Source organism: Gopherus flavomarginatus, chromosome 3 (genome assembly GCF_025201925.1).
Source record: "Gopherus flavomarginatus isolate rGopFla2 chromosome 3, rGopFla2.mat.asm, whole genome shotgun sequence".
NCBI classification, from domain to species: Eukaryota; Metazoa; Chordata; order Testudines; family Testudinidae; genus Gopherus; species Gopherus flavomarginatus.
In genome coordinates this window covers 237872667-237892389 of record NC_066619.1, presented here as the reverse complement: position 1 = coordinate 237892389, position 19723 = coordinate 237872667, and the positions used below count along the sequence as shown (strand labels likewise).

At 39.0% G+C, this 19723-nt stretch overlaps 1 protein-coding gene across 5 annotated transcripts in view; it reads left to right on the top strand.

Moving 5' to 3' along the window:
- GUF1 (GTP binding elongation factor GUF1) overlaps nucleotides 1–18354 on the top strand; it is a 54727-nt gene extending 36373 nt beyond the window's left edge. For 4 of the 5 annotated variants that reach the window (XM_050947640.1, XM_050947642.1, XM_050947641.1 and 1 more), the window contains 7 exons: nucleotides 930–1062; nucleotides 6422–6565; nucleotides 10166–10299; nucleotides 12716–12817; nucleotides 15624–15743; nucleotides 16977–17013; nucleotides 17896–18354. In XM_050947640.1, coding sequence (XP_050803597.1) covers nucleotides 930–1062; nucleotides 6422–6565; nucleotides 10166–10299; nucleotides 12716–12817; nucleotides 15624–15743; nucleotides 16977–17013; nucleotides 17896–18033 — 808 coding nt within the window. In that variant the 3' untranslated portion in view covers nucleotides 18034–18354. The remainder of the gene's footprint in view (nucleotides 1–929; nucleotides 1063–6421; nucleotides 6566–10165; nucleotides 10300–12715; nucleotides 12818–15623; nucleotides 15744–16976; nucleotides 17014–17895) is intronic. The other variant, XM_050947643.1, reaches the window with a different exon arrangement.
- The last annotated feature ends 1369 nt before the right edge of the window (nucleotides 18355–19723 follow it).

Here is a 19723-nt window from a genome sequence, read left to right as displayed (position 1 = left end):
CACTTTAATTTTAGGAAGTGTCTTTTAATATATGTGGGGACTTGTTGATTGTATAGGTCTTTTATTTCTGGGGATTTTAATTCTAATTGAGATTAGGCCTAAAGTGAGTACTTGATCTTATTTCTAGTCCATATTCATGTACAGCACACAATTTATCTTGATTGGCAGTCTTTCTTCAAGAGAAGCCCTGGAGTAGATCTGGGAGAAATTTCTCAGATGAATAGTGGATTTATGAAAAAGTTCAGAGTTTGGAGGGGGAGGGCAGGAGGGGGCCTTCTCTGTCTCACTAACCACTGGGCTAAGGGTTATAACACAATTGGGCATAGAGGAGATTTGAATCCACATCTCTGACCTACCTTACCTACCACCCAGGTGAGTGTCATGATCACCAGGCTACAGAGCCATTTTCACTCTCTGTTGCAGTGAGTTTTATACAAAATGAAACAGGAGAAATTGAGATCAGTCCATTCTAGAATTGCCTGTAGCCTGGTGGTTAGCATACTCATCAGGGTGGGTGGAGATGCCCTGCTCCAGAGTGGGGATTGAAACCGGTCTCTGCCACGTCTCAGGCAAGTGCCCTAACCACTGGGTTAAAGGTTATAAGGGACCACATTCATTCTCTCACTCTCACATGCTGTTCTGAAGCTGCCTGGAATGAAACTCTTTTTTGATTTGCTGACAAATTCTAGATGCAAACAAAATTTTGGAAGGTTTTGGTCCTCTCTTCTTCCCAGTCCCTTTGCTGGCCAGCAATTATTTGCTCAGCTCTATCCTGGAGTCAAAGGGCACAGATGTCATAGTCAAGATTAAGGATTGCCATTACCATGCTTGACATTGGCAAATCATTTAGTCTCCTAGTACTGTATTAATAATGTAAAATAATACCATAGGAATACGGTGCACATTTTGAATACCATTTTTTTTTTCAGGTTGGGGTTTCTTGGTCTTCTACATCTGGAAGTTTTTAATCAGCGCTTGGAGCAAGAATACAATGCATCTGTCATTTTGACTGCACCCACTGTTCCCTATAAGGCTGTTCTTTCCTCAGCAAAATTGATAAAGGTATTTAATTTATTTACAGGAGCTTGAAATGAACATCAGCCTAAAACATTTTCTAAACCAGTAAAATAAATTGTAGATCAGCATAGTCTCTCTTGTTTAGGTTCCTTAGCACTATACATTAGAAAAAATCTTCAGGCTTTGGGTTCTTTCCCCCTCCCCACCCGCAAAAACTCTAGTGTCTCTGTAGCTTGCAGCACAGCATTGTAATTTGGCAGGGGATAGTCCTGGAAACGAGGCTCTTTTTGCTGGCTCTATGTGCACATATACGGAATTTGCTGAGTTACAAGCTCTTGAAAATTGCCATTTATGCCCTGTGTTTGTATTGCTGTGAAAAACCTTGCATGTTCTATATGTGTTTGGTAGGGCTGTCAAGCGATTAAAAAAATTAATAGCGATTAATCGTGCTGTTAAACAATAATAGAATATCATTTATTTAAATATTTTTGGATGTTTTCTACATTTTCAACTATATTGATATCAATTACAACACAGTACAAAGTGTACAGTGCTTATTTTATATTTTCATTACAGATAGTTGCACTGTAAAAAAAAAAAAAAAGAAATAGTATTTTTCAATTCATCTAATACAAGTACTGTAGTGCAATCTGTTTACTGTGACAGTTGAACTTACATCTAAAATTTTAGAGCCTAGAAGTCCACTCAGTCCTACTTCTTCTTCAGCCAATCGCACAGATAAACAAGTTTGTTTACATTTGAAGGAGATAATACTTCTTGTTTACAATGTCACCTGTTTTGGATCGTTACAAGCAGGACCCGTCATCAGCATGGATGCATGTCCTCTGGAATGGTTGTTGAAGCATGAAGGGACATACGAATTTTTAGTGCGTCTGGCACGTAAATACTTTGCAATGCTGGCTACAAACATGCCATGCAAACACCTGTTCTCACTTTCAGGTAACATTGTAAATAAGAAGCGGGCAGCAGTATCTCCCGTAAATGTAAACAAACTTGTTTGTCTTAGTGATTGGCTGAACAAGAAGTAGGACTGGGTGGACTTGTAGGCGCTAAACGTTTACATTGTTTTGTTTTTGAATGCAGTTATGTAACAGAAAAAAATCTACATTTGTTAGTTATAGTTTCACGATAAAGAGATTGGCACTATAGTACTTGTTTGAGGTGAATTGCAAAATACTATTCCTTTTGTTTGTCATTCTTACAGTACAAATATTTGTAATAAAAAATAATATAAAGTGACCACTGTACACTTTGTATTCTGTGTTGTAATTGAAATCAGCATATTTGAAAATGTAGAAAAACATCCAAAAACATTTTAATACATTTCAATTGGTATTCTATTGTTTAACAGTGTGATTAATTGCAATTAATTTTTTGCGTTAATCACGTGAGTTAACTGCAATTAATCGACAGCCCTCGTGCCTCGTCATAACTCCATAATCATGTCTGTGGGGGCATGCGAACCTTATCCGTGGGGATGGATGCATGGAAACCTGATTGATGAGGATAAACCTTCTCCACATGGAGACATGCTCTTCTGTTAGATTTTGTACTGCAACAGAGAACCGTTCCTGTGGAGCTGCTGACAGATAAAGGATTCTCTCCCTTGCACTTTTGCCCCCCCCATGTCTGCCCCCTCATCCAGTGTCAACTTGCAACTGAGCTTAACAAAACAAGAAACAGACTTTGTTTGGAAGCAGTTAGGGTTGCTACACACCTAACGTGCCTGGTGTACAAACCCATAGAAGCATGGAAACAAAAAGTTAAGCCGCCTAACAGTACATATTATCTATCTTTGCGCCCACAGGTACATTATCACAATTACAATTACAGACCACACATCACAACTGTAACTGTTCATCTACAGATGCCAACCTTCCAGACTCCCTTTATCCACCCTTCAGCATACACTGCTCCTTGCTAAACTACTCTCTAAGCATACCAAACATCCACAACTGCTAGTGTTGGAGAAAACATCTGGAAAAGGGATGTGTGCAGAAGGCGGCAAACAGGGCAGAAATTAAGGCTGCAATATGTGGCATGTGGTGTTGCACTAGTTGTGATAATGGTAAATTGTGTGCTTGTGGGTGGAGGGGCAAGCTATTCATATTAGGTCAAAAGTGAAGGTGTTGAGCTATTTCTCCTAGTCTGTGGCTTTACTTTGCATTTCCTTGCTTTTGTGGGTTTGTGTCTGGCATTTTTGTGGGTAGCAACCTTAACTCCTTCACAGACAAAAAAAAATGTATATTAATTCCGTGGGCATGGCACGCGTGCTCACGTGCCACACACAGAACATTACTGGGACACCGATAATATAGATTCTGCACCAATTGCTGATGGGAACCAAAGAGACATGAGCTCAAGTCTCGCTTGTTCTACTGACTTATGCCCTTCAAAATTCTTATTATTCAACAAGGCCTCCTATCCATTGAGAGTTGACACAAACTGGGGTTAAAATATAGGTCTCTGATATGGCAGGATCCTAGTGTCAGGCTGGCCGTTCAGTCACACTGTTTATAAAAAAAAATTTCAAATCTATCTACTCAGCTAAGATGTCTGTAAAATGGGAAAACATAATTTGTGCTCATGTAACTCAAGACCCATATTATAATGCATCTGCACAAGGGGGCAGAATTAATGTTGCACAGACAGGTAACTTTAATTCTGGCACTTCCTAACTTCAGGCTATGAAATCCAGCACTCAAAATAACATTTTTAGTTTTGTGTAATTAAGTTTACATTGTGCTGCCTGTGGGAGATCCTATCTCTAAGTGACTTTGGATCTTAGTGCTGAGAGACTGATATTATACGGATAGCAATTCCTCCCAGTGACAGTATTTCCCACATTTTTCTCTCCCAAAAAGCTGTAACAAGATTTGAATTGAACTATGAAAAGACTCTCTTGTGATTCATCTGTATAATTTTGTTTTGGCAGGAGACACAGAGCAGAATTATTTTAATTGGAATACAGTCAAGAATAAAATGGCAAATTTTTCAGTTGTTCATGAGTTTAGTGCTATCTCATGTAAAGTGAAGGACTTCTGCAGCATGCTGCTCAAGAACTCATACGTTTTCCATTGACTTTAATTTAAAATTTCTGGGTACCTGTTCCATGAGAGCAATTTACTTTTCAGTACCCCTCATCATGCGTTCCACAAATAATGGTTCTAGCAATACAATTATGCAAAATATAGAAATTGCTTTTCTTCTGAGCTGTAGCCTTTCAGTTACAGTTCAGCACAAACATAGCATGCAATGGGATTCCATCTCTTCTCACTTTCCTGAAAGTGACTAAAATTGGCATTCACTGGAGTTCCAAGTGAGGGGAGAAATACAGTAATGCCATGAAGCAATTTCTTATCATAGTCCATGTGGTTCTATGCATCCTTTTAGATAACATACAACCCCTCTATTGAAGGGTGACTGTTTCAGAAAAGTGCAGGTCATAAGGATTCAAAGTTATGTTGGCCTGAAGTCCACAACTTGTAAGACCAATGATAAAATAACACTCCTGGAATGATGGGACTATTGACTGATTTCAGGTCCATTGTCTTGCAGACTGTTAGGGCTATAAAAATGAATGCTATGCAGTGCTGGACAGCTTGAAAATGTACCATTAATTTCTTAGCTTACTAGGTCAAGATATCTAACTTAAAAATAACATGTTCTGAGTATCATCTTGCCTTTTCCCAGCAACTTCAATTTTGAACTGATTTTGGTGGCTGCTATCTCAAATTGTTTAAAACCAGAACGAAATCTTTATACCATCTAAAAATCTGGAATCCCATCAGTCAAATGGTGTAAAGCATTAATCTGTAACTCAGCATTTGAGACTCTTGCTTCCTACTTGTAGCAGAATTTAGTCAATAGGCAGTGAATAATGAAAGTGCCATTTTTTCAGTGTGGGGATTGGATGTTATGCAGTGAAAACAAGGGGACCTCATATTGAACAACGAGGATTAAAAATATTGAGCAAATGCTTTATTCACTGATCATCTTTCAGCCTTAATGGTCTTTTAATGTAGTTTTTGTGTGAAATTCTTCTTCATTGGTATTTATAATAATCTTTCTACATTATGCTTGGACAGTGCATGAATTTTCATAGTGAAAACAAGAATGGCTTTTAAAACTATCTTTTGCAGAGGTACAGTGCTCTTACATTTCAGCTGCTCCTTTAATCTAACATTCGTATTATGATTACCATTGACGGTACACAAGACTGTATGGTATTCAGAAGATTTTAATTACATTGTATTTTATTCCTATACTTCTGAATGGATAATAAATCAGTTTTTCAGTTCAGTATCTAAACATACTAATTTAGATGGCTGACATTTAAAAATATGCATTCAAGTACTTCTATGTCTTTGACTGAAATGCGATGTCCAGCAGTGCTTTAAAATCGTATTTGCGATGAATTTGGGATAATCTCATTACCCACAAGTGTTTCCCCAAACAATTGCAATAAAATTTATATAATCTCACAGCATGGAATTTTGTGACACTTTCCCCCCTTTTTCATGTATTTTAAATGGGAAAAGTCTTGTAGAAATACTCCCACTGACACATAGGGTGGGACCTAGTGATATTTGTAAGCGCAGTATAAAAAGTCATTTATATATATGGAGGTCAGAGTAGATGATAATGATAGTCTCTTCTGACCTTAAAGTCTGTGAGTCTGTGTTTTATGTGATAATTTTTCATCCATTGTAACACCTCTGTAGATTTTTTACAGTTAAAACTAACTCAATTTAATAAATTGAAAAATTGAGCACTGATTATCCTTCCTCTTTACTTTCAGTGTATTTTAAATTAACCAGAATGAACAAAAATGATACATTAGTCTATTGTAAGCCACCACAACATTCTGAAGAGAGGTTATAGATGCTCTGCAACAATGCTTTATTGATTCAAAATAAACATTGATTTAACTTTCTGTTGACAAAGGGCTTGATTCTGGGAGTTTTGTGTGAAAAATGCTTGCAGAATTGGGATCACAGTCATGATGCCTATTTTTTAAAAAGTAAACACTCTATTTTGGTCCACTACATTTGGCACAATAGTAAGATAGAGGTAAAATTTTGTGTTTTAATCTACTTGATATTGGACATAGTTACCTGCCTTACTGTACCAGACAATCATAAATACATGAGGTTTCAAAGGTAGTTTAACATTCTAATGTTGCTACTTCCTTATACTTAATGAACATCAAAAACTTATGAAACAAGGAATAATAATGCAAATGTTCTTATTTTCATAAATAAATTTCCAGAAATGTCTTTCCTCTAATCAGTGGTCAGAGAATAAAGTTCAGTAGAAGTACTTGTAAAGGGACTCTTGTGGAAGCAAGTTCTTGATTTGGTTGATGTCTTTCCTTTTGTAGGAGCACGGAAAAGAGGAGTTAACTGTTATCAACCCTGCTGAGTTTCCTGATAAATCTTCAGTATCAGAATATTTGGAACCAACCATTTTGGGGACTATCATAACACCTGATGATTTTATTGGAAAAATAATAATTCTGTGTCAGGTTTGTATAGAATTTTAGTTTTGTGATTGCACTGTTAAACCACATGTGGTATCTAGATACCACAGCGATGGGCATCATAGGAATGTTTAGTAATAATACTCAATAAAATCAAGATTTAAAATGGTCAGGTATGAGACACATCACTTTTCTGAATTATAAGGTCATCTAGAGAGGTAATATCTCTTATTTGACTAACTTCTGAAGAAGAGCTCTGCGTAGCTCGAAACTTTGTCTCTCTCACCATCAGAAGTTGGTCCAATAAAAGATACTGCCTCACCCACTTTGCATCTCTAATGTCCTGTGATGAACACGGCTACAACACTGCATACAAGATCATCCAGCGAAAGATAGCTGCTCAAGCTCAACCCCAGAGAGTCTTTTTGAACAATTGCTCCAGCTCTTAAAAGAGAGGGGATTTTGGTAGTTTTTCACTGTTAAGGAGGGGAATCACCAGTAGGAGATGCAGGTGGTATTAGGTACAGCATATGTAGGAGTAATTTAATGAAACATAATTTCTATCCACAGATCTGAATAACAGCAGTTTCTCTCGCTTAACTTGGGGAGTTTTGCAGTTTCTTGTCTCTCTGACAAGTGTTGTAGATTGAGGCCTGGTCTACACTATGCGTTTAAACCGATTTTAGCAGCGTTAAACTGATTTAACGCTGTACCCGTCCACACAACGAGGCCCTTTATAGCGATATAAAGGGCTCTTTAAATCGGTTTCTGTACTCCTCCCCAACGAGAGGAGTAGCGCTAAAATCGGTATTACCATATCGGATTAGGGTTAGCGTGGCCGCAAATTGACAGTATTGGCCTCCGGGCGGTATCCCACAGTGCACCATTGTGACCGCTCTGGACAGCAATCCGAACTCGGATTCAGTGGCCAGGTAGACAGGAAAAGCCCCGCGAACTTTTGAATTTCATTTCCTGTTTGCCCAGCATGGAGTTCTGATCAGCACGGGTGGCGATGCAGTCCCAAATCCAAAAAGAGCTCCAGCATGGACCGTACGGGAGATACTGGATCTGATCGCTGTATGGGGAGACAAATCTGTTCTATCAGAGCTCCATTACAGAAGACGAAATGCCAAAGCATTTGAAAAAAATCTCCAGGCTATGATACAGAGTCCACAGCACAGTGCTGCGTGACAAGCGTAACAGAAAGCCAAAGAATCAAATGGATGCTCATGGAGGGAGGGAGAAGGTATTGAGGACTCCAGCTATCCCACAGTCCCCAGCAGTCTCCGAAAAGCATTTGCATTCTTGGCTGAGCTCCCAATGCCTGTAGGGTCAAACGCATTGTCCGGGGTGGTTCAGGGTATAGCTCATCAATTTGCCACCCCCATGAAAGAAAAGGGAAAAAAATCGTTTCTTGACTTTTTTCGGTGTCACCCTATGTCTACTGAATGCTGCTGGTAGACACGATGCTGCGGCAGTAAAGAGCAGTATCCGCTCCCCTCCCCTCCCTGGTGGCAGACGGTACAGTGCAGTAGGACTGGTAGCTGTCCTCATCAGCCCGTGAGTGCTCCTGGCTGGCCTCAGGTGAGGCCGGCCGGGGGCGCCTGGGTAAAAATAGGAATGATTCCTGGTCATTTTCAGTAGATGGTACAGAATGGCTGGTAACGGTCTTCATCATAGCAACTGGGGGCTGAGCTCCATCAGCCCCCTCCCTTTCATGTGTAAAGAAAAGATTCTGTACTGCCTGGAGTATCATAGCAGTGGGATGCTGGGCTCCTCTCCCCCGCACCGCTTAATGTCCTGCCTGGACTAATAGCAGCTGGAGGCTGCTTCCCCCTCATTTTATCTCACTAACAAGTCAGTGTTTCTTATTCCTGCATTCTTTATTACTTCATCACACAAATGGGGGACACTGCAACGGTAGCCCAGGAGGGTTGAGGGAGCAGGGAAGCAATGGGTGCGGTTGTTGCAGGGGCACCCCCTAGAACGGCATGCAGCTCATCATTTCTGCGGGATCTGACACGGAGCGACTATGCTCTCTGGTTTTCTAGTACACTTGCCCCATATTCTAGGCAGGACTGACTCTATTTTTAGATACAACATAAAGGAGGGAATGACCCGGGGAGTCATTCCCATTTTTGTCTTTGCGCCCCCAGCCGACCTCAGCCAGGGGCACCCATGACAGCAGCAGACGTTACAGAACGACAGATAACTGTCATCTCATTGCCAATTTACAATGGCACAGCAGACGGTACAGAACGACTGATAACTGTCTCTGCTATCATCCAAAGGCAAATTAATGCTGCTGTGTAGCGCTGCAGTACCGCCTCTGTCAGCAGCATCCAGTACACATACGGTGACAGTGACAAAAGGCAAAACAGGCTCCATGGTTGCCATGCTATGGCATCTGCCAGGGCAATCCAGGGAAAAAGAGCGTGAAATGATTGTCTGCCGTTGCTTTCCCGGAGGAAGTAATGAGTGACGACATTTACCCAGAACCACCCGCGACAATGATTTTTTGCCCCATCAGGCACTGGGATCTCAACCCAGAATTCCAAGGGGCGGAGGAGACTGCAGGAACTATGGGATAGTTACAGAATAGTTACCCACAGTACAACGCTCCAGAAATCGACGCTAGCCTCGGACCATGGACGCACACCGCCGAATTAATGGGCTTAGTGTGGTTGCGTGCACTCGACTTTATACAATCTGTTTTACAAAACCAGTTTATGTAAAATCGGAATAATCCCGTAGTGTAGATGTACCCATAGTATGCTTTACCTGACTGTGCCATGTACAGATGTGGAACAAAGCAGGATGATGGAAAGTCTAGTCATTGATTCAAATAATCCCATTCTGATAGAAAACAGATTGTTTTCATTGATTACATTTGCAGTGCACATTTTTAAAGCTTAATTCTTTACCCAAACACCTCCCCCTGTGCATTTGCAATATTTTACTTGATTTTTTTTTTTAAAATATGGGTACATTAAAAATAAATAAAACACTGTTCCTAAATGCAGTATTTTATATGGTTTTGTATATACAGACTTTGTCACAAAATGCTCTGTAGTATACAAAATTACAGTATACGTAATTCAGGATAGTATACCAGTATGTCTGTTACATTAGTGCCCAAAGTATATATGGGATGAAGACATTGTATAGTAAAATAAATTCATAAAAATAAGACTATCGAAAGGAGTTGGGCCCTGATCTTACAAGCCCTCCCTGCATGGGTAGCTCTACTGTGTCTAACAACCTTGACTTTATTGGAGCTGCCTGTAGGTGTAAAGCCTACCCGCGAAGAACTGCTTGCAAGATTAGGAAATTAGGGAGCAGGAGCAGAAGCTCTTAAGATTTTCAGTGATGAGGCAAGAGGCATTAGGAAATATATACATGGGATGGATCTCTAGACCATTAGTCCAAAAATGGCCACTTCTTGAATTATGATGCTGTAATTCTCCATGAATTCTGGGAATCGAAACAAAATTAATTAATTAAAAAATACTCAAACTGTCTGATGGCTTGTTGCCAAAACCTCTCTGTGTACTAATAGCCCCATATTTGCCTGTTTGTTCTGTATTTGTGTTGTGAGATTTTTCTACTGAGGAGTTCATTCTTTTAAAGTCTCATATTTATTAGACTCGCAGGGCTGTTCAGAAGGACATGATGTACATTGATGAGCACAGAGTTATGCTGAAATATATCTTCCCGCTGAATGAAATTGTGGTGGATTTTTATGATTCTCTGAAATCCCTCTCTTCTGGATATGCTAGGTAATTTCTTTCTTTTTCAAAATACAGTTTAAGAATTTTGGGTGAGATATTCAAAGGCACAAATGGAAGTAAGTGCTCAGCTCATTATCTTTAAACGCTGTATTCAGGGAAGCATATCCATGTGTAATAGCATTTCCTCACAAAGTTTACAATGTAGATTAAACATAACAGAGAAATGGATGACAGATGTTGGGGATGGGGATATGGCAAGGACAAGGGATTCAACACTGAAGGATTGGATAAACTGACTGTTATGTTCATGTTTGATTCAAACAAATACATCTTTGCTCAGACTGCTACCAGAAAGCTTAAAAGAAAAAAAAAGTGGGGGTGGGAAGAAGGTTACCAGTAGATGTTGAATGTTTCAACCAAAAATAAGAATTTGTGAAATGTAGGAGATCTTGAATTGTCTGTCTGTTTATAATAGTGTGTGTGTGTGTGTGTGTGTGCTATGAATATTTTGCATACTTAGTGAGGGCAACGTATAACAATGTTAGAAATAAAATTCTACTAAAACAGCTTCTTTCATAGAAGCTGTAGAACATTCCTGTGGAATAGGAAGATATTAAACCCATTTTGAAGATGAGCAAACTGAGGCATAGAGGCATGGCCATACTATACATCACTGACAGAAATGGGAATAGAAACCTGACTTATAGACTCTTTTCTTGTATATCAGTTCTGAAATAGCAATGACTAAATGACACACACATTGTAGAGAGAAACCTTGTATAAGGTGGAAGTGCAGTAGTTCCCACCCATTTTGGGTACTGTGATCATTATTGGAAATGGAATTTCCTGTTATCAGTTCTTCATTAAGTTAGACTTAGACGTGCAGGCAGGAACTTGAAAATCCCAGCCTAATAAATCAGGTTATGTTATGAAAATCAGTGGCAGTCAGCTTAGAAATCAGTTAACAAAATTTACTGTGATATGTAACTATCCCCTTGCCAGCTGTACATTGTGCAAGTGTCCAGTGTACTGTAATGTGAGAAATAGCATTATCTACTTGTCAAAGGGACCCTTGACAATGTACTTTTATTCATTAGTTCTTCTTTACAGTGTGAGAAGGAAACCTTTCAAAATGTTAATTCATTAATACAAGTCTGAAACCCAGATGAAAGGGGTATATTCTCAACTTTGTTCTGGGAATTAAGCAAATAATTTTCTGCACATTGAGATGAAATTTTGTTCCTTCAGGTAAAATAATCTTTACATCTGGTAGCTATAAAAATATGCAGATACTTACCAGCAGCCTTTGGGAGTTTAGCTGAAAGAAATATGTTGCTAGATAGATGGGATTTAAGCCAACAAACACTGTGTGCCTCTTATTATTGAAATCTGATCTCAGGAGATTTGGTAGTAAGATGCATTATGCTTTGATACTGGTCTCATGATTGGATTTTTAATATCCACAGTTGTGTTAGACACTTTACTGGCATAAGAATAACAGTTCCCTGCCTAAAAAGATTGCAGTTTAATCAAAGTTCATATAATTCAATGGGTAGCAAGAGAGAACTCTTTGATTTACTGTGACAGGATTGCAAGATTGGTGATTCTGCATGTTGTGGTGAGATTTAAGGACAAAAACAAACATGTTTTATGAATATAGGATTATGATTGGGTGTTGTTTTTTTTTCTGTGTGTGCTGTGTGGCTGAACTGGTAGGAAGAAAGAAAACGGAATGGGAGAGGGTGGATAGAAAGAAAAATGAAGGGGAAGGAGAGCCAGAGGAGGATGGAGGGAGGTGATTAAAAAGGGGTGTGGTGTGGGGTGGAAATGAAGGTGAGAGATGGGGAGAAGCATGATGGCTGGGGTGGGGCGAAGGGGAATAGAGAGGGAGAGGTCTGGCAGCAAATTGAGCATTGGAACCGGACAGGAGTAGGAGGAGAGCAACTAATTAGTCAAATGGAATGCATATAAAAACCAGTTCAGAGTTTGTTTTGAAGTTTAGGATTCTCATGACATCAGAATGTATAAAGACTCTGCTGCAGCCACTTGGAGGGGAAGCTTCAAGAGCTGAGGCTTTAAGGTTGGTCCAGAGAAGCTCCTCACACTGCTGCTGTCATGTTGGCTTGGTGGGAAAGAATCTGTATTCCTAAGTGGCTCCTAGAGAATCCAGTGGGGATGGTGGGTCCTGATTAATCACTGCTGAGTAGCTAAAAGAGAAGGTGCTGCCTGCCTGCCCATGTTTTAGAGCAAGCTTTTGCTGACAGTGTACTTATAATTCAGTTTTGGAGAGAGAACGGATTTACTAAAATACAGTTAAAAATGGCAGTACCCTCCTGTAATGAAAATACAAGTGTTTTATTAAAATGTGTATACAAAACAAATTCTAAAGGCCTAAAAGATTCCTGGAGTACAGAATATAGTATCAATACAAGGTTGAAGTTGACTTTTTTTTTTTCCCCTATAGTTTTGATTATGAAGATGCAGGATACCAGGCAGCAGACCTTGTCAAAATGGATATTCTTTTAAATGGAAACTCTGTTGAAGAATTGGGAACTGTTGTACACAAGTAAGTAGATTAACTGGAGTATCCCAGTCAGTGAATGAAAAGGTTTCTTCTTTATATTTTCAGTATATATTGGTGAAAGAGCAATGAGAATTTCATCATTCAACCACCTTCAGGAATGATCTGCAAAGGAAAAGAGATGTTTTATAATTAGGAAAGAATTAAGAATCAAATATTTGTGATTTTAGAAAGAGATTCAAATTCTTAACTAGAAAAACAGGAAGCAGAGGTTAAAAGGAGGATAGGGTAATTGCCTATAAGCAAAAGGTTCACATTAAGGAAAAAAGTGTTAATCATTTGAAGAGAGCTTAAGATAGGGCAAAGACTAAAAGGGGGGGGGGGCAGATCTTGTGGAGAGGATTGTTGAAAATAAGGGAATCAAACTTACAAAAGGTACACAATTGAAAGTTGTCAGTTGTTTCATGCTCCAGATTACGTCGTCATGTACATTTAATATTCTCAGTTTAATTCTGTAACGAGACATTAGATGCAGCATTTTGAAGTTGCAGAGGAATGTATAAATTGTAAAGTCAGGCATCTTGTTGCAACTTCCTGCCGTACATGATGTTTTGGTTGTGTTCCTCATGTTGAGTCTCTGTCCTGTTTTTAAGATAGTCTCTCTCACATTTGACCTTTTGTTGGTCTTGAGCTGTGAGGGGAGTAAATTCACCAATGAGACTTGGAAAATGAAAAAGTTTGAAGGCCTCAAAGGTGAGAAGAGAGGTCACAGAATACTGGGAAAATAGGAGGTCACATAAAGGGTAAACATTTAGAAAATGGAGGCAGAAACATCCCCATTATCTCAGGAAATATTATTAACTGTACTAAGTTCTAATTAACGAACCAGGTTTCTTACATGTAATTACGACAAGAAAGCTAGTGTTTGCAGATTTCTGCATTCCTTGGTGGAATCCTACCTTTTTATTTGCTGCTGTCATTTCTGATGGAGTCTTTATAACTTTCCATTTGTTCTTCCAACTACTGTCTTTAGTAGTGTCCTTAATTCTCCTCTTTTTTTTTTTTCCTCTTTCTTCCAGGATGTCTGAACTTTAATCTGCAGTTCTGAAATTCATATTTACACTTTAGTTATTTCTGTTACAACAAACTACAGTCTTTCCTAAATTCTTTGATTCCTTAACTTCAGAGGGTCAGAATAACAAAGCCAGACTGTCTTGCTCCAGGAAGATTGTTTCATTCATCCTTGCAATCAACTCTCTGATTTAATCTTCCGACTTTCAGAATTTTCCATGGGTTCCCTAGTCTCTCACATTAAACCTATTCCTACTCATTTTCCCACTTGTTCACACTGTTCCTAAAAATTTGGCATTTTATCTCTCGCCTGCATCTCTTTATAGTTAGTTATTGCTTTTAAACACGCATTTCTCTGTTTATTTGGGAGCTCACTCCTGAACTGCTTCCTTTCATCAGAACTAACCTTGAAATCATTGTTTCTGTTAGCCTAAAACTGACACTTAAATCCCACTCAGTATCATTTCCCCTTATCGCTGCATCTTTTCAATCTCTCTCCGTGCGCTGTAACTAGATTGCATATATTATAATGGAAAGTGTTAGGTAACCTAAATATGGGGATTGCTACCAGCATCTCCTATGATAAATATACATACCCATCCACATTTTAAATGTATATATTTATAGCACTAAACTGCAGCTATTTATTTTACTGCATCTATTGTACAGATAAAGGGAAGCCCAAATGTTGCTATTTACAGCATCAAACTCTAAAGCATATATTTTCAGCTAGTGCTTGCTATAAAATGTTTTGATACAGGACAATATAAAATTATTTTTCTTTGTTTTCAGATCATAACAAAACTTTCAACACATACCTTTGTTTTCTGGCCTTTTTGGAGCTTTTCAGTGTAAATTAGCTATCTCTGTCGTTTCATGCCTTCAAAATCTGAATATGTGCTAATGCAGAATGCCTTTAGATAATGTCTACTAATGAGTTAAGAGAAACATTTAAAAATGTTTCTGAATGCAACTGTTTTGTGAGTAAATGTTTTTGAGAGAACTGTACTGACCTATTAAACCTACAAATAAAAAAAAAACCCTCCCCTTATAAAAATCTAATAAATAACTACTGAAATTATAATATTCTTAAAGCTATGTCTGGATTATGCCTCAATCCATAGAGGCAGCCTTTTATTTCAGTTTATTAAGCTCCTAGTCAAAGTCTGAGCTATACGTTTTTTTAAAAAAAGATGTACAAGCATGCCAATTGAAGTTTTCCACCTTGCCCAAAAAATGTGTTCCCCTTCAACATACTATCACCCACACTTCTTATCTTCCACAAATAAAATCCTCCCATCTCAAACCACTGAGACAAGTTGAATTTCTTCCAGACATACTCTCAGGCTAGCCAGACACATTTTCTTTGCTATAACAGCATTATTAACTTTTAATGTAGAGTCCAGGATTTGAGGAAGTCAAAAAAGGACCAGAATTCTCAATTTGTATACCTTGCATCAAAATGCTGAACTATATTACATTTATTTGGGTTAAGTCTTCAATATGATACATGTTTTATAACAGTCTACACATTTAATTACCAAAGATTATTTGAAAAGCGCTTCATTAATGTAATCATATCTTGTGTGAGCTGATAGATTGCAGGTGCAATAGTCTTTCTCCTCACCTTGGATAGAGTATTATGCTATGATCAGAATATCTTTGATTTTAATAGGGAAATAAACCCTTTTTAGGAACAATACTTACTGTCTAGAAAACGGTTAGTGATAATTCTCTTAAGTTTATTCGCTCAGAAAATAATAGTAAATTTTCTTTTCAGAGACAAAGCATATGCTGTTGGCAAAGCCATGTGTGAACGTTTAAAAGATGCTATTCCTAGACAGTTGTTTGAAATAGTCATCCAGGCTGCTCTTGGCAGCAAAGTCATTGCAAGAGAAACGTAAGTTACATCTTTTTTTTTCCTGGCTTTAGCTATCTTTTTAAGATATTGTGATGAGGAAATGTTTCTTATTTACCTAAATATTTTTAAAATTTGTCCCCGCAGCCATAAACAAACAGATTTTGTTATATAATCTAGCCTGTTTAGGGCGAAACAGCAGGAGGTACTGCCCCTCATTTGCAGCCAGTAGGAAAATTGCTTGTTGTGGCCTACATTTTTCTCTCATTTATATAGTACTAGTCTCCCAAAATAAAACAAATATTTGATCTTCAGATTTGAATCTAATATTCTTTTGATGTCAATAAAGTTGAAGAAATAATTGTCATATTGTAATTTTATTTAGTATAAAATTAGATAAGAAAATGTTTCTTAATGAATCGAGCACAGTAAATCACAAGAGAGTGATTTCTGGAACAGGTAGAATAGTCTCCCACCAACAAAATCAGGTCACCGTGCTGAGTGCGTGGTGAACACTAGGATCCCGGAGACTGAGCAAAGGCAATTGTTTCCACATACTCACTCCAAGGGAAGTCTAATGCAGGGTCTGCAAGCCAGCTGTTCCCTGTCAGCACCTACAGTACTCCCACTCCAAACCAACCGTGGTTTCTTGGCGTGACCCCAGGGCAGTCAGCTTTTGTTGCTGCAAAGCACTGTGGGATTTGGGTAGTAATAAGTAACCCTGTGTGGCTTTTGGGTCCCAAGTGGAAATAGATTGAGAACCACTACTGTAATATATGCTAAAATGTATGAATAGTAAGACTCATAGCACACATTTAATAAGCTAATCATACAGATGGTAGGGCATTGTCATCCATTCATTTACAGTAACACTATGCCACTGGCTCCATTAGGTTCTGTTTTTTTGCTTAGTAACAGTATTGTAAACTTTTGAGTGTTAAAGTCAATTTGAAATAAGTCACAAGTAAGATCATTAACTAGAAAAGAGATTGTACTGGGCTAGTTATTTTATATATACCCTTTAATGGATGCCTCCAGAATTCAAAAATATCTGAGTTTGAGGCTTAGCCTCCTAGCTGACTTGGATTAGAGGATTTTAAAAGAAACACTGGTGATATGTGTAACAATACCCAAGCATCCTAGAAAAACTACCTCAAAAACATAGATTTGGGTTAGTACCGGCTACTTCTTGGAATATATTAGGGCTCGTGTGTTTGAAATGTACTGTACTGTACTGATATATATAGATAGAATATGGTATCTTCTCTCTTACAGAGTGAAAGCTTACAGAAAGAATGTTCTGGCAAAATGTGTAGGTATTTTTCAATTTGGGGAAAGGGGATGTCTGATATTTGAATACAGACACTTTCAGTGGCCCAACTAGGGGGGTATGGTCCATCTCTTTACTCTCCCATGACCCTCTCCATACCACAGTTTCATTTTTGTACTTTGCTCTTCTCTGGCTCACTTGTCCCTCTCATGTTCAATCTCCAGTGACAAGGTCCTCTTATGTATAGAATTATGTTGTTTAGATTTTCATTCTAAAATACAATTTTCCCAATTCTATTGTCTGTTTGCACTATATTTACACTGTGGTTTAGAGAAACTGACAGGTTTTTTCCAAAGCTCCACATCTACTATATACCTAACAGTCTCAATTCACTATCGCCCAGTCTTTCCCAAATGACTTGGGTGAGTGAGTTTCCCTGTAGACTGGTTGTGACTAGGCTTGACTTTGGCTTTTTCATTGCTCAACCAAGATATTAAAGAATGTAGTGCTTAACTGTTCAGAACTAGAGAGAACTACAGAAAAAATTGATTATGCCTGTCTCTGAGGACACGATGAGTTACAGAAGAACCCTTTACTTTCCTTAGTCATAGTAGATATCAAACCAATATAGCCTCTCTTGACAGGCTCATGTGACAAATGAGATAATGGAAGAAACCAGCTCCCTGCCTGTGTAAATGACTAAATTATGGGTTGTTCACTGGCTCCTCTTTGCCCTCTTATATATGGGTAATTTAGCATGAGTGGTGGGAGTTAGATTGACCTTAGGTTACATCTAATATAATTAGTCTTTTCAAAAACTGATGGCTAAATAGCTACTGATACTGTATAGCATAGCTCTTAATGTTTTTTACACTGTACTATCTAGACAATATACCAAGTTACCACATCTTTCCTTTTTAATAGTATGGTGGAGATATTACACGGAAAATGAAGCTTTTGAAGAGGCAAGCAGAAGGAAAGAAAAAGATGAGGAAAATTGGCAATGTGGAAGTGCCAAAAGATGCCTTTATAAGTGTTCTAAAGAGACATTCTGAAAAATAATTGGAGACCAAAACTCTCCAACTCTGATGCTTCTATCTAACTTTTGCTGGGCAAATGGCAGGATGAGGTTAATGTATAACGTATTGCTGGGGTTATGTTTGCGTGACTTGTCGTATTTAATTTTGTACAGCTGGTTACAGCTATGTGAGGAATGAATTTTAATTGGAGGAACGTACTTGAAGTCTACATTTCAGATTTTATTACCATACACTAATTTGTAATGTATACAATGAAATTCAACTAGAATGACTGTGGGTAAAATGGAATCCAATCTCAGGAGGAGGTTGCTTCAAGGCACTGCAGGTGTAGCCAACCCCCAACTTACTTTTCTAACTCTCCCCACAACAAATAATAGATCAGGGGTAGGCAATCTATGGCACGTGTGCTGAAGACAGCACACGAGCTGATTTTCAGTGGCACTCACAACCTGGGTCCTGGCCACTGGTCCGGGGGCTCTGCATTTTAATCTAATCTTAAATGAAGCTTAAGTATTTTAAAAACCTTATTTACTTTACATACACAACAACAGTTTAGTTCTATATTATAGACTTATAGAAAGAGACCTTCTAAAAACGTTAAAACCTTATTTTTAGAGTGAATAAATGAAGACTCGGCACACCACTTCTGAAAGGTTGCTGACCCCTGTAATAGATGGTGCACATTGGATCTAAAATTCGTGGAAGTACATTCTTTGAAGTTCAGAGCAATATAATTGATTATGTAAGTACAAGGAAAAGGGCACACCAGCTCCACATTGGTGAAACAGAAGCTAGACCGTTACTCCATCAGCAAGTGTAAAATACATTTATTTAGGAACTGACAATTAGGAGAGAAATCGTGCACCTCACCACAGCTCCTCTCTCTCAAACAGACAGTTGGCCCAGTATTAGGAGACCTTAAGGCTTCTGAAAACAGCAACTGCACAAGACTAAGTACTGGGCATTACTGATCCCATTTAACTCCCTTTCCTATCACCTACTTCATGGGTACAGGTAAGTGGCAGCTCACAGGGCATACCCTTTGTCTAGGTAAAAGTGAAGACATACACCTAAGTTATGGCAAGAATGTGAAAGACAAGTATGAGATGCTTCTGAAGGATCTGATGTCTATTTCAAAAATGTACGTGGGGCGGGGAGTTGTTTCAAAATTAGTCTTTTGTTTGTTTCTAGTCCAGTCTGTAGAGGGAGCTCACTCACATTCAGCAAATGGTATGACATGCCTCATCTTAGGCCATGTCTACATCTAAAATTTTGCAGCGCTGGTTGTTACAGCTGTATTAGTACAGCTGTATAGGGCCAGCGCTGCAGAGTGGCCACACTTACAGCAACCAGCGCTGCAAGTGGTGTTAGATGTGGCCACACTGCAGCGCTGTTGGGCGGCTTCAAGGGAGGTTCGGGGAACGCGAGAGCAAACCGCGGCGAAGCTGGTCTCCTTTCCCGGTTTGCTCTCTCGTTCCCCGAACCCCCCGAACAAGCAGGTCTCCTTCCCTGCGGTTTGCTGGGTGGTTCGGGGAACGCGAGAGCAAACCCGGGAAAGGAGACCAGCTTCGCCGCGGTTTGCTCTCGCGTTCCCCAAACAAGCAGGTCTCCTTCCCTGCGGTTTGCAGGGGGGTTCCGGGAAACGCGAGAGCAAACCGCGGCGAAGCTGGTCTCCTTTCCCGGTTTGCTCTCTCGTTCCCCGAACCACCCAG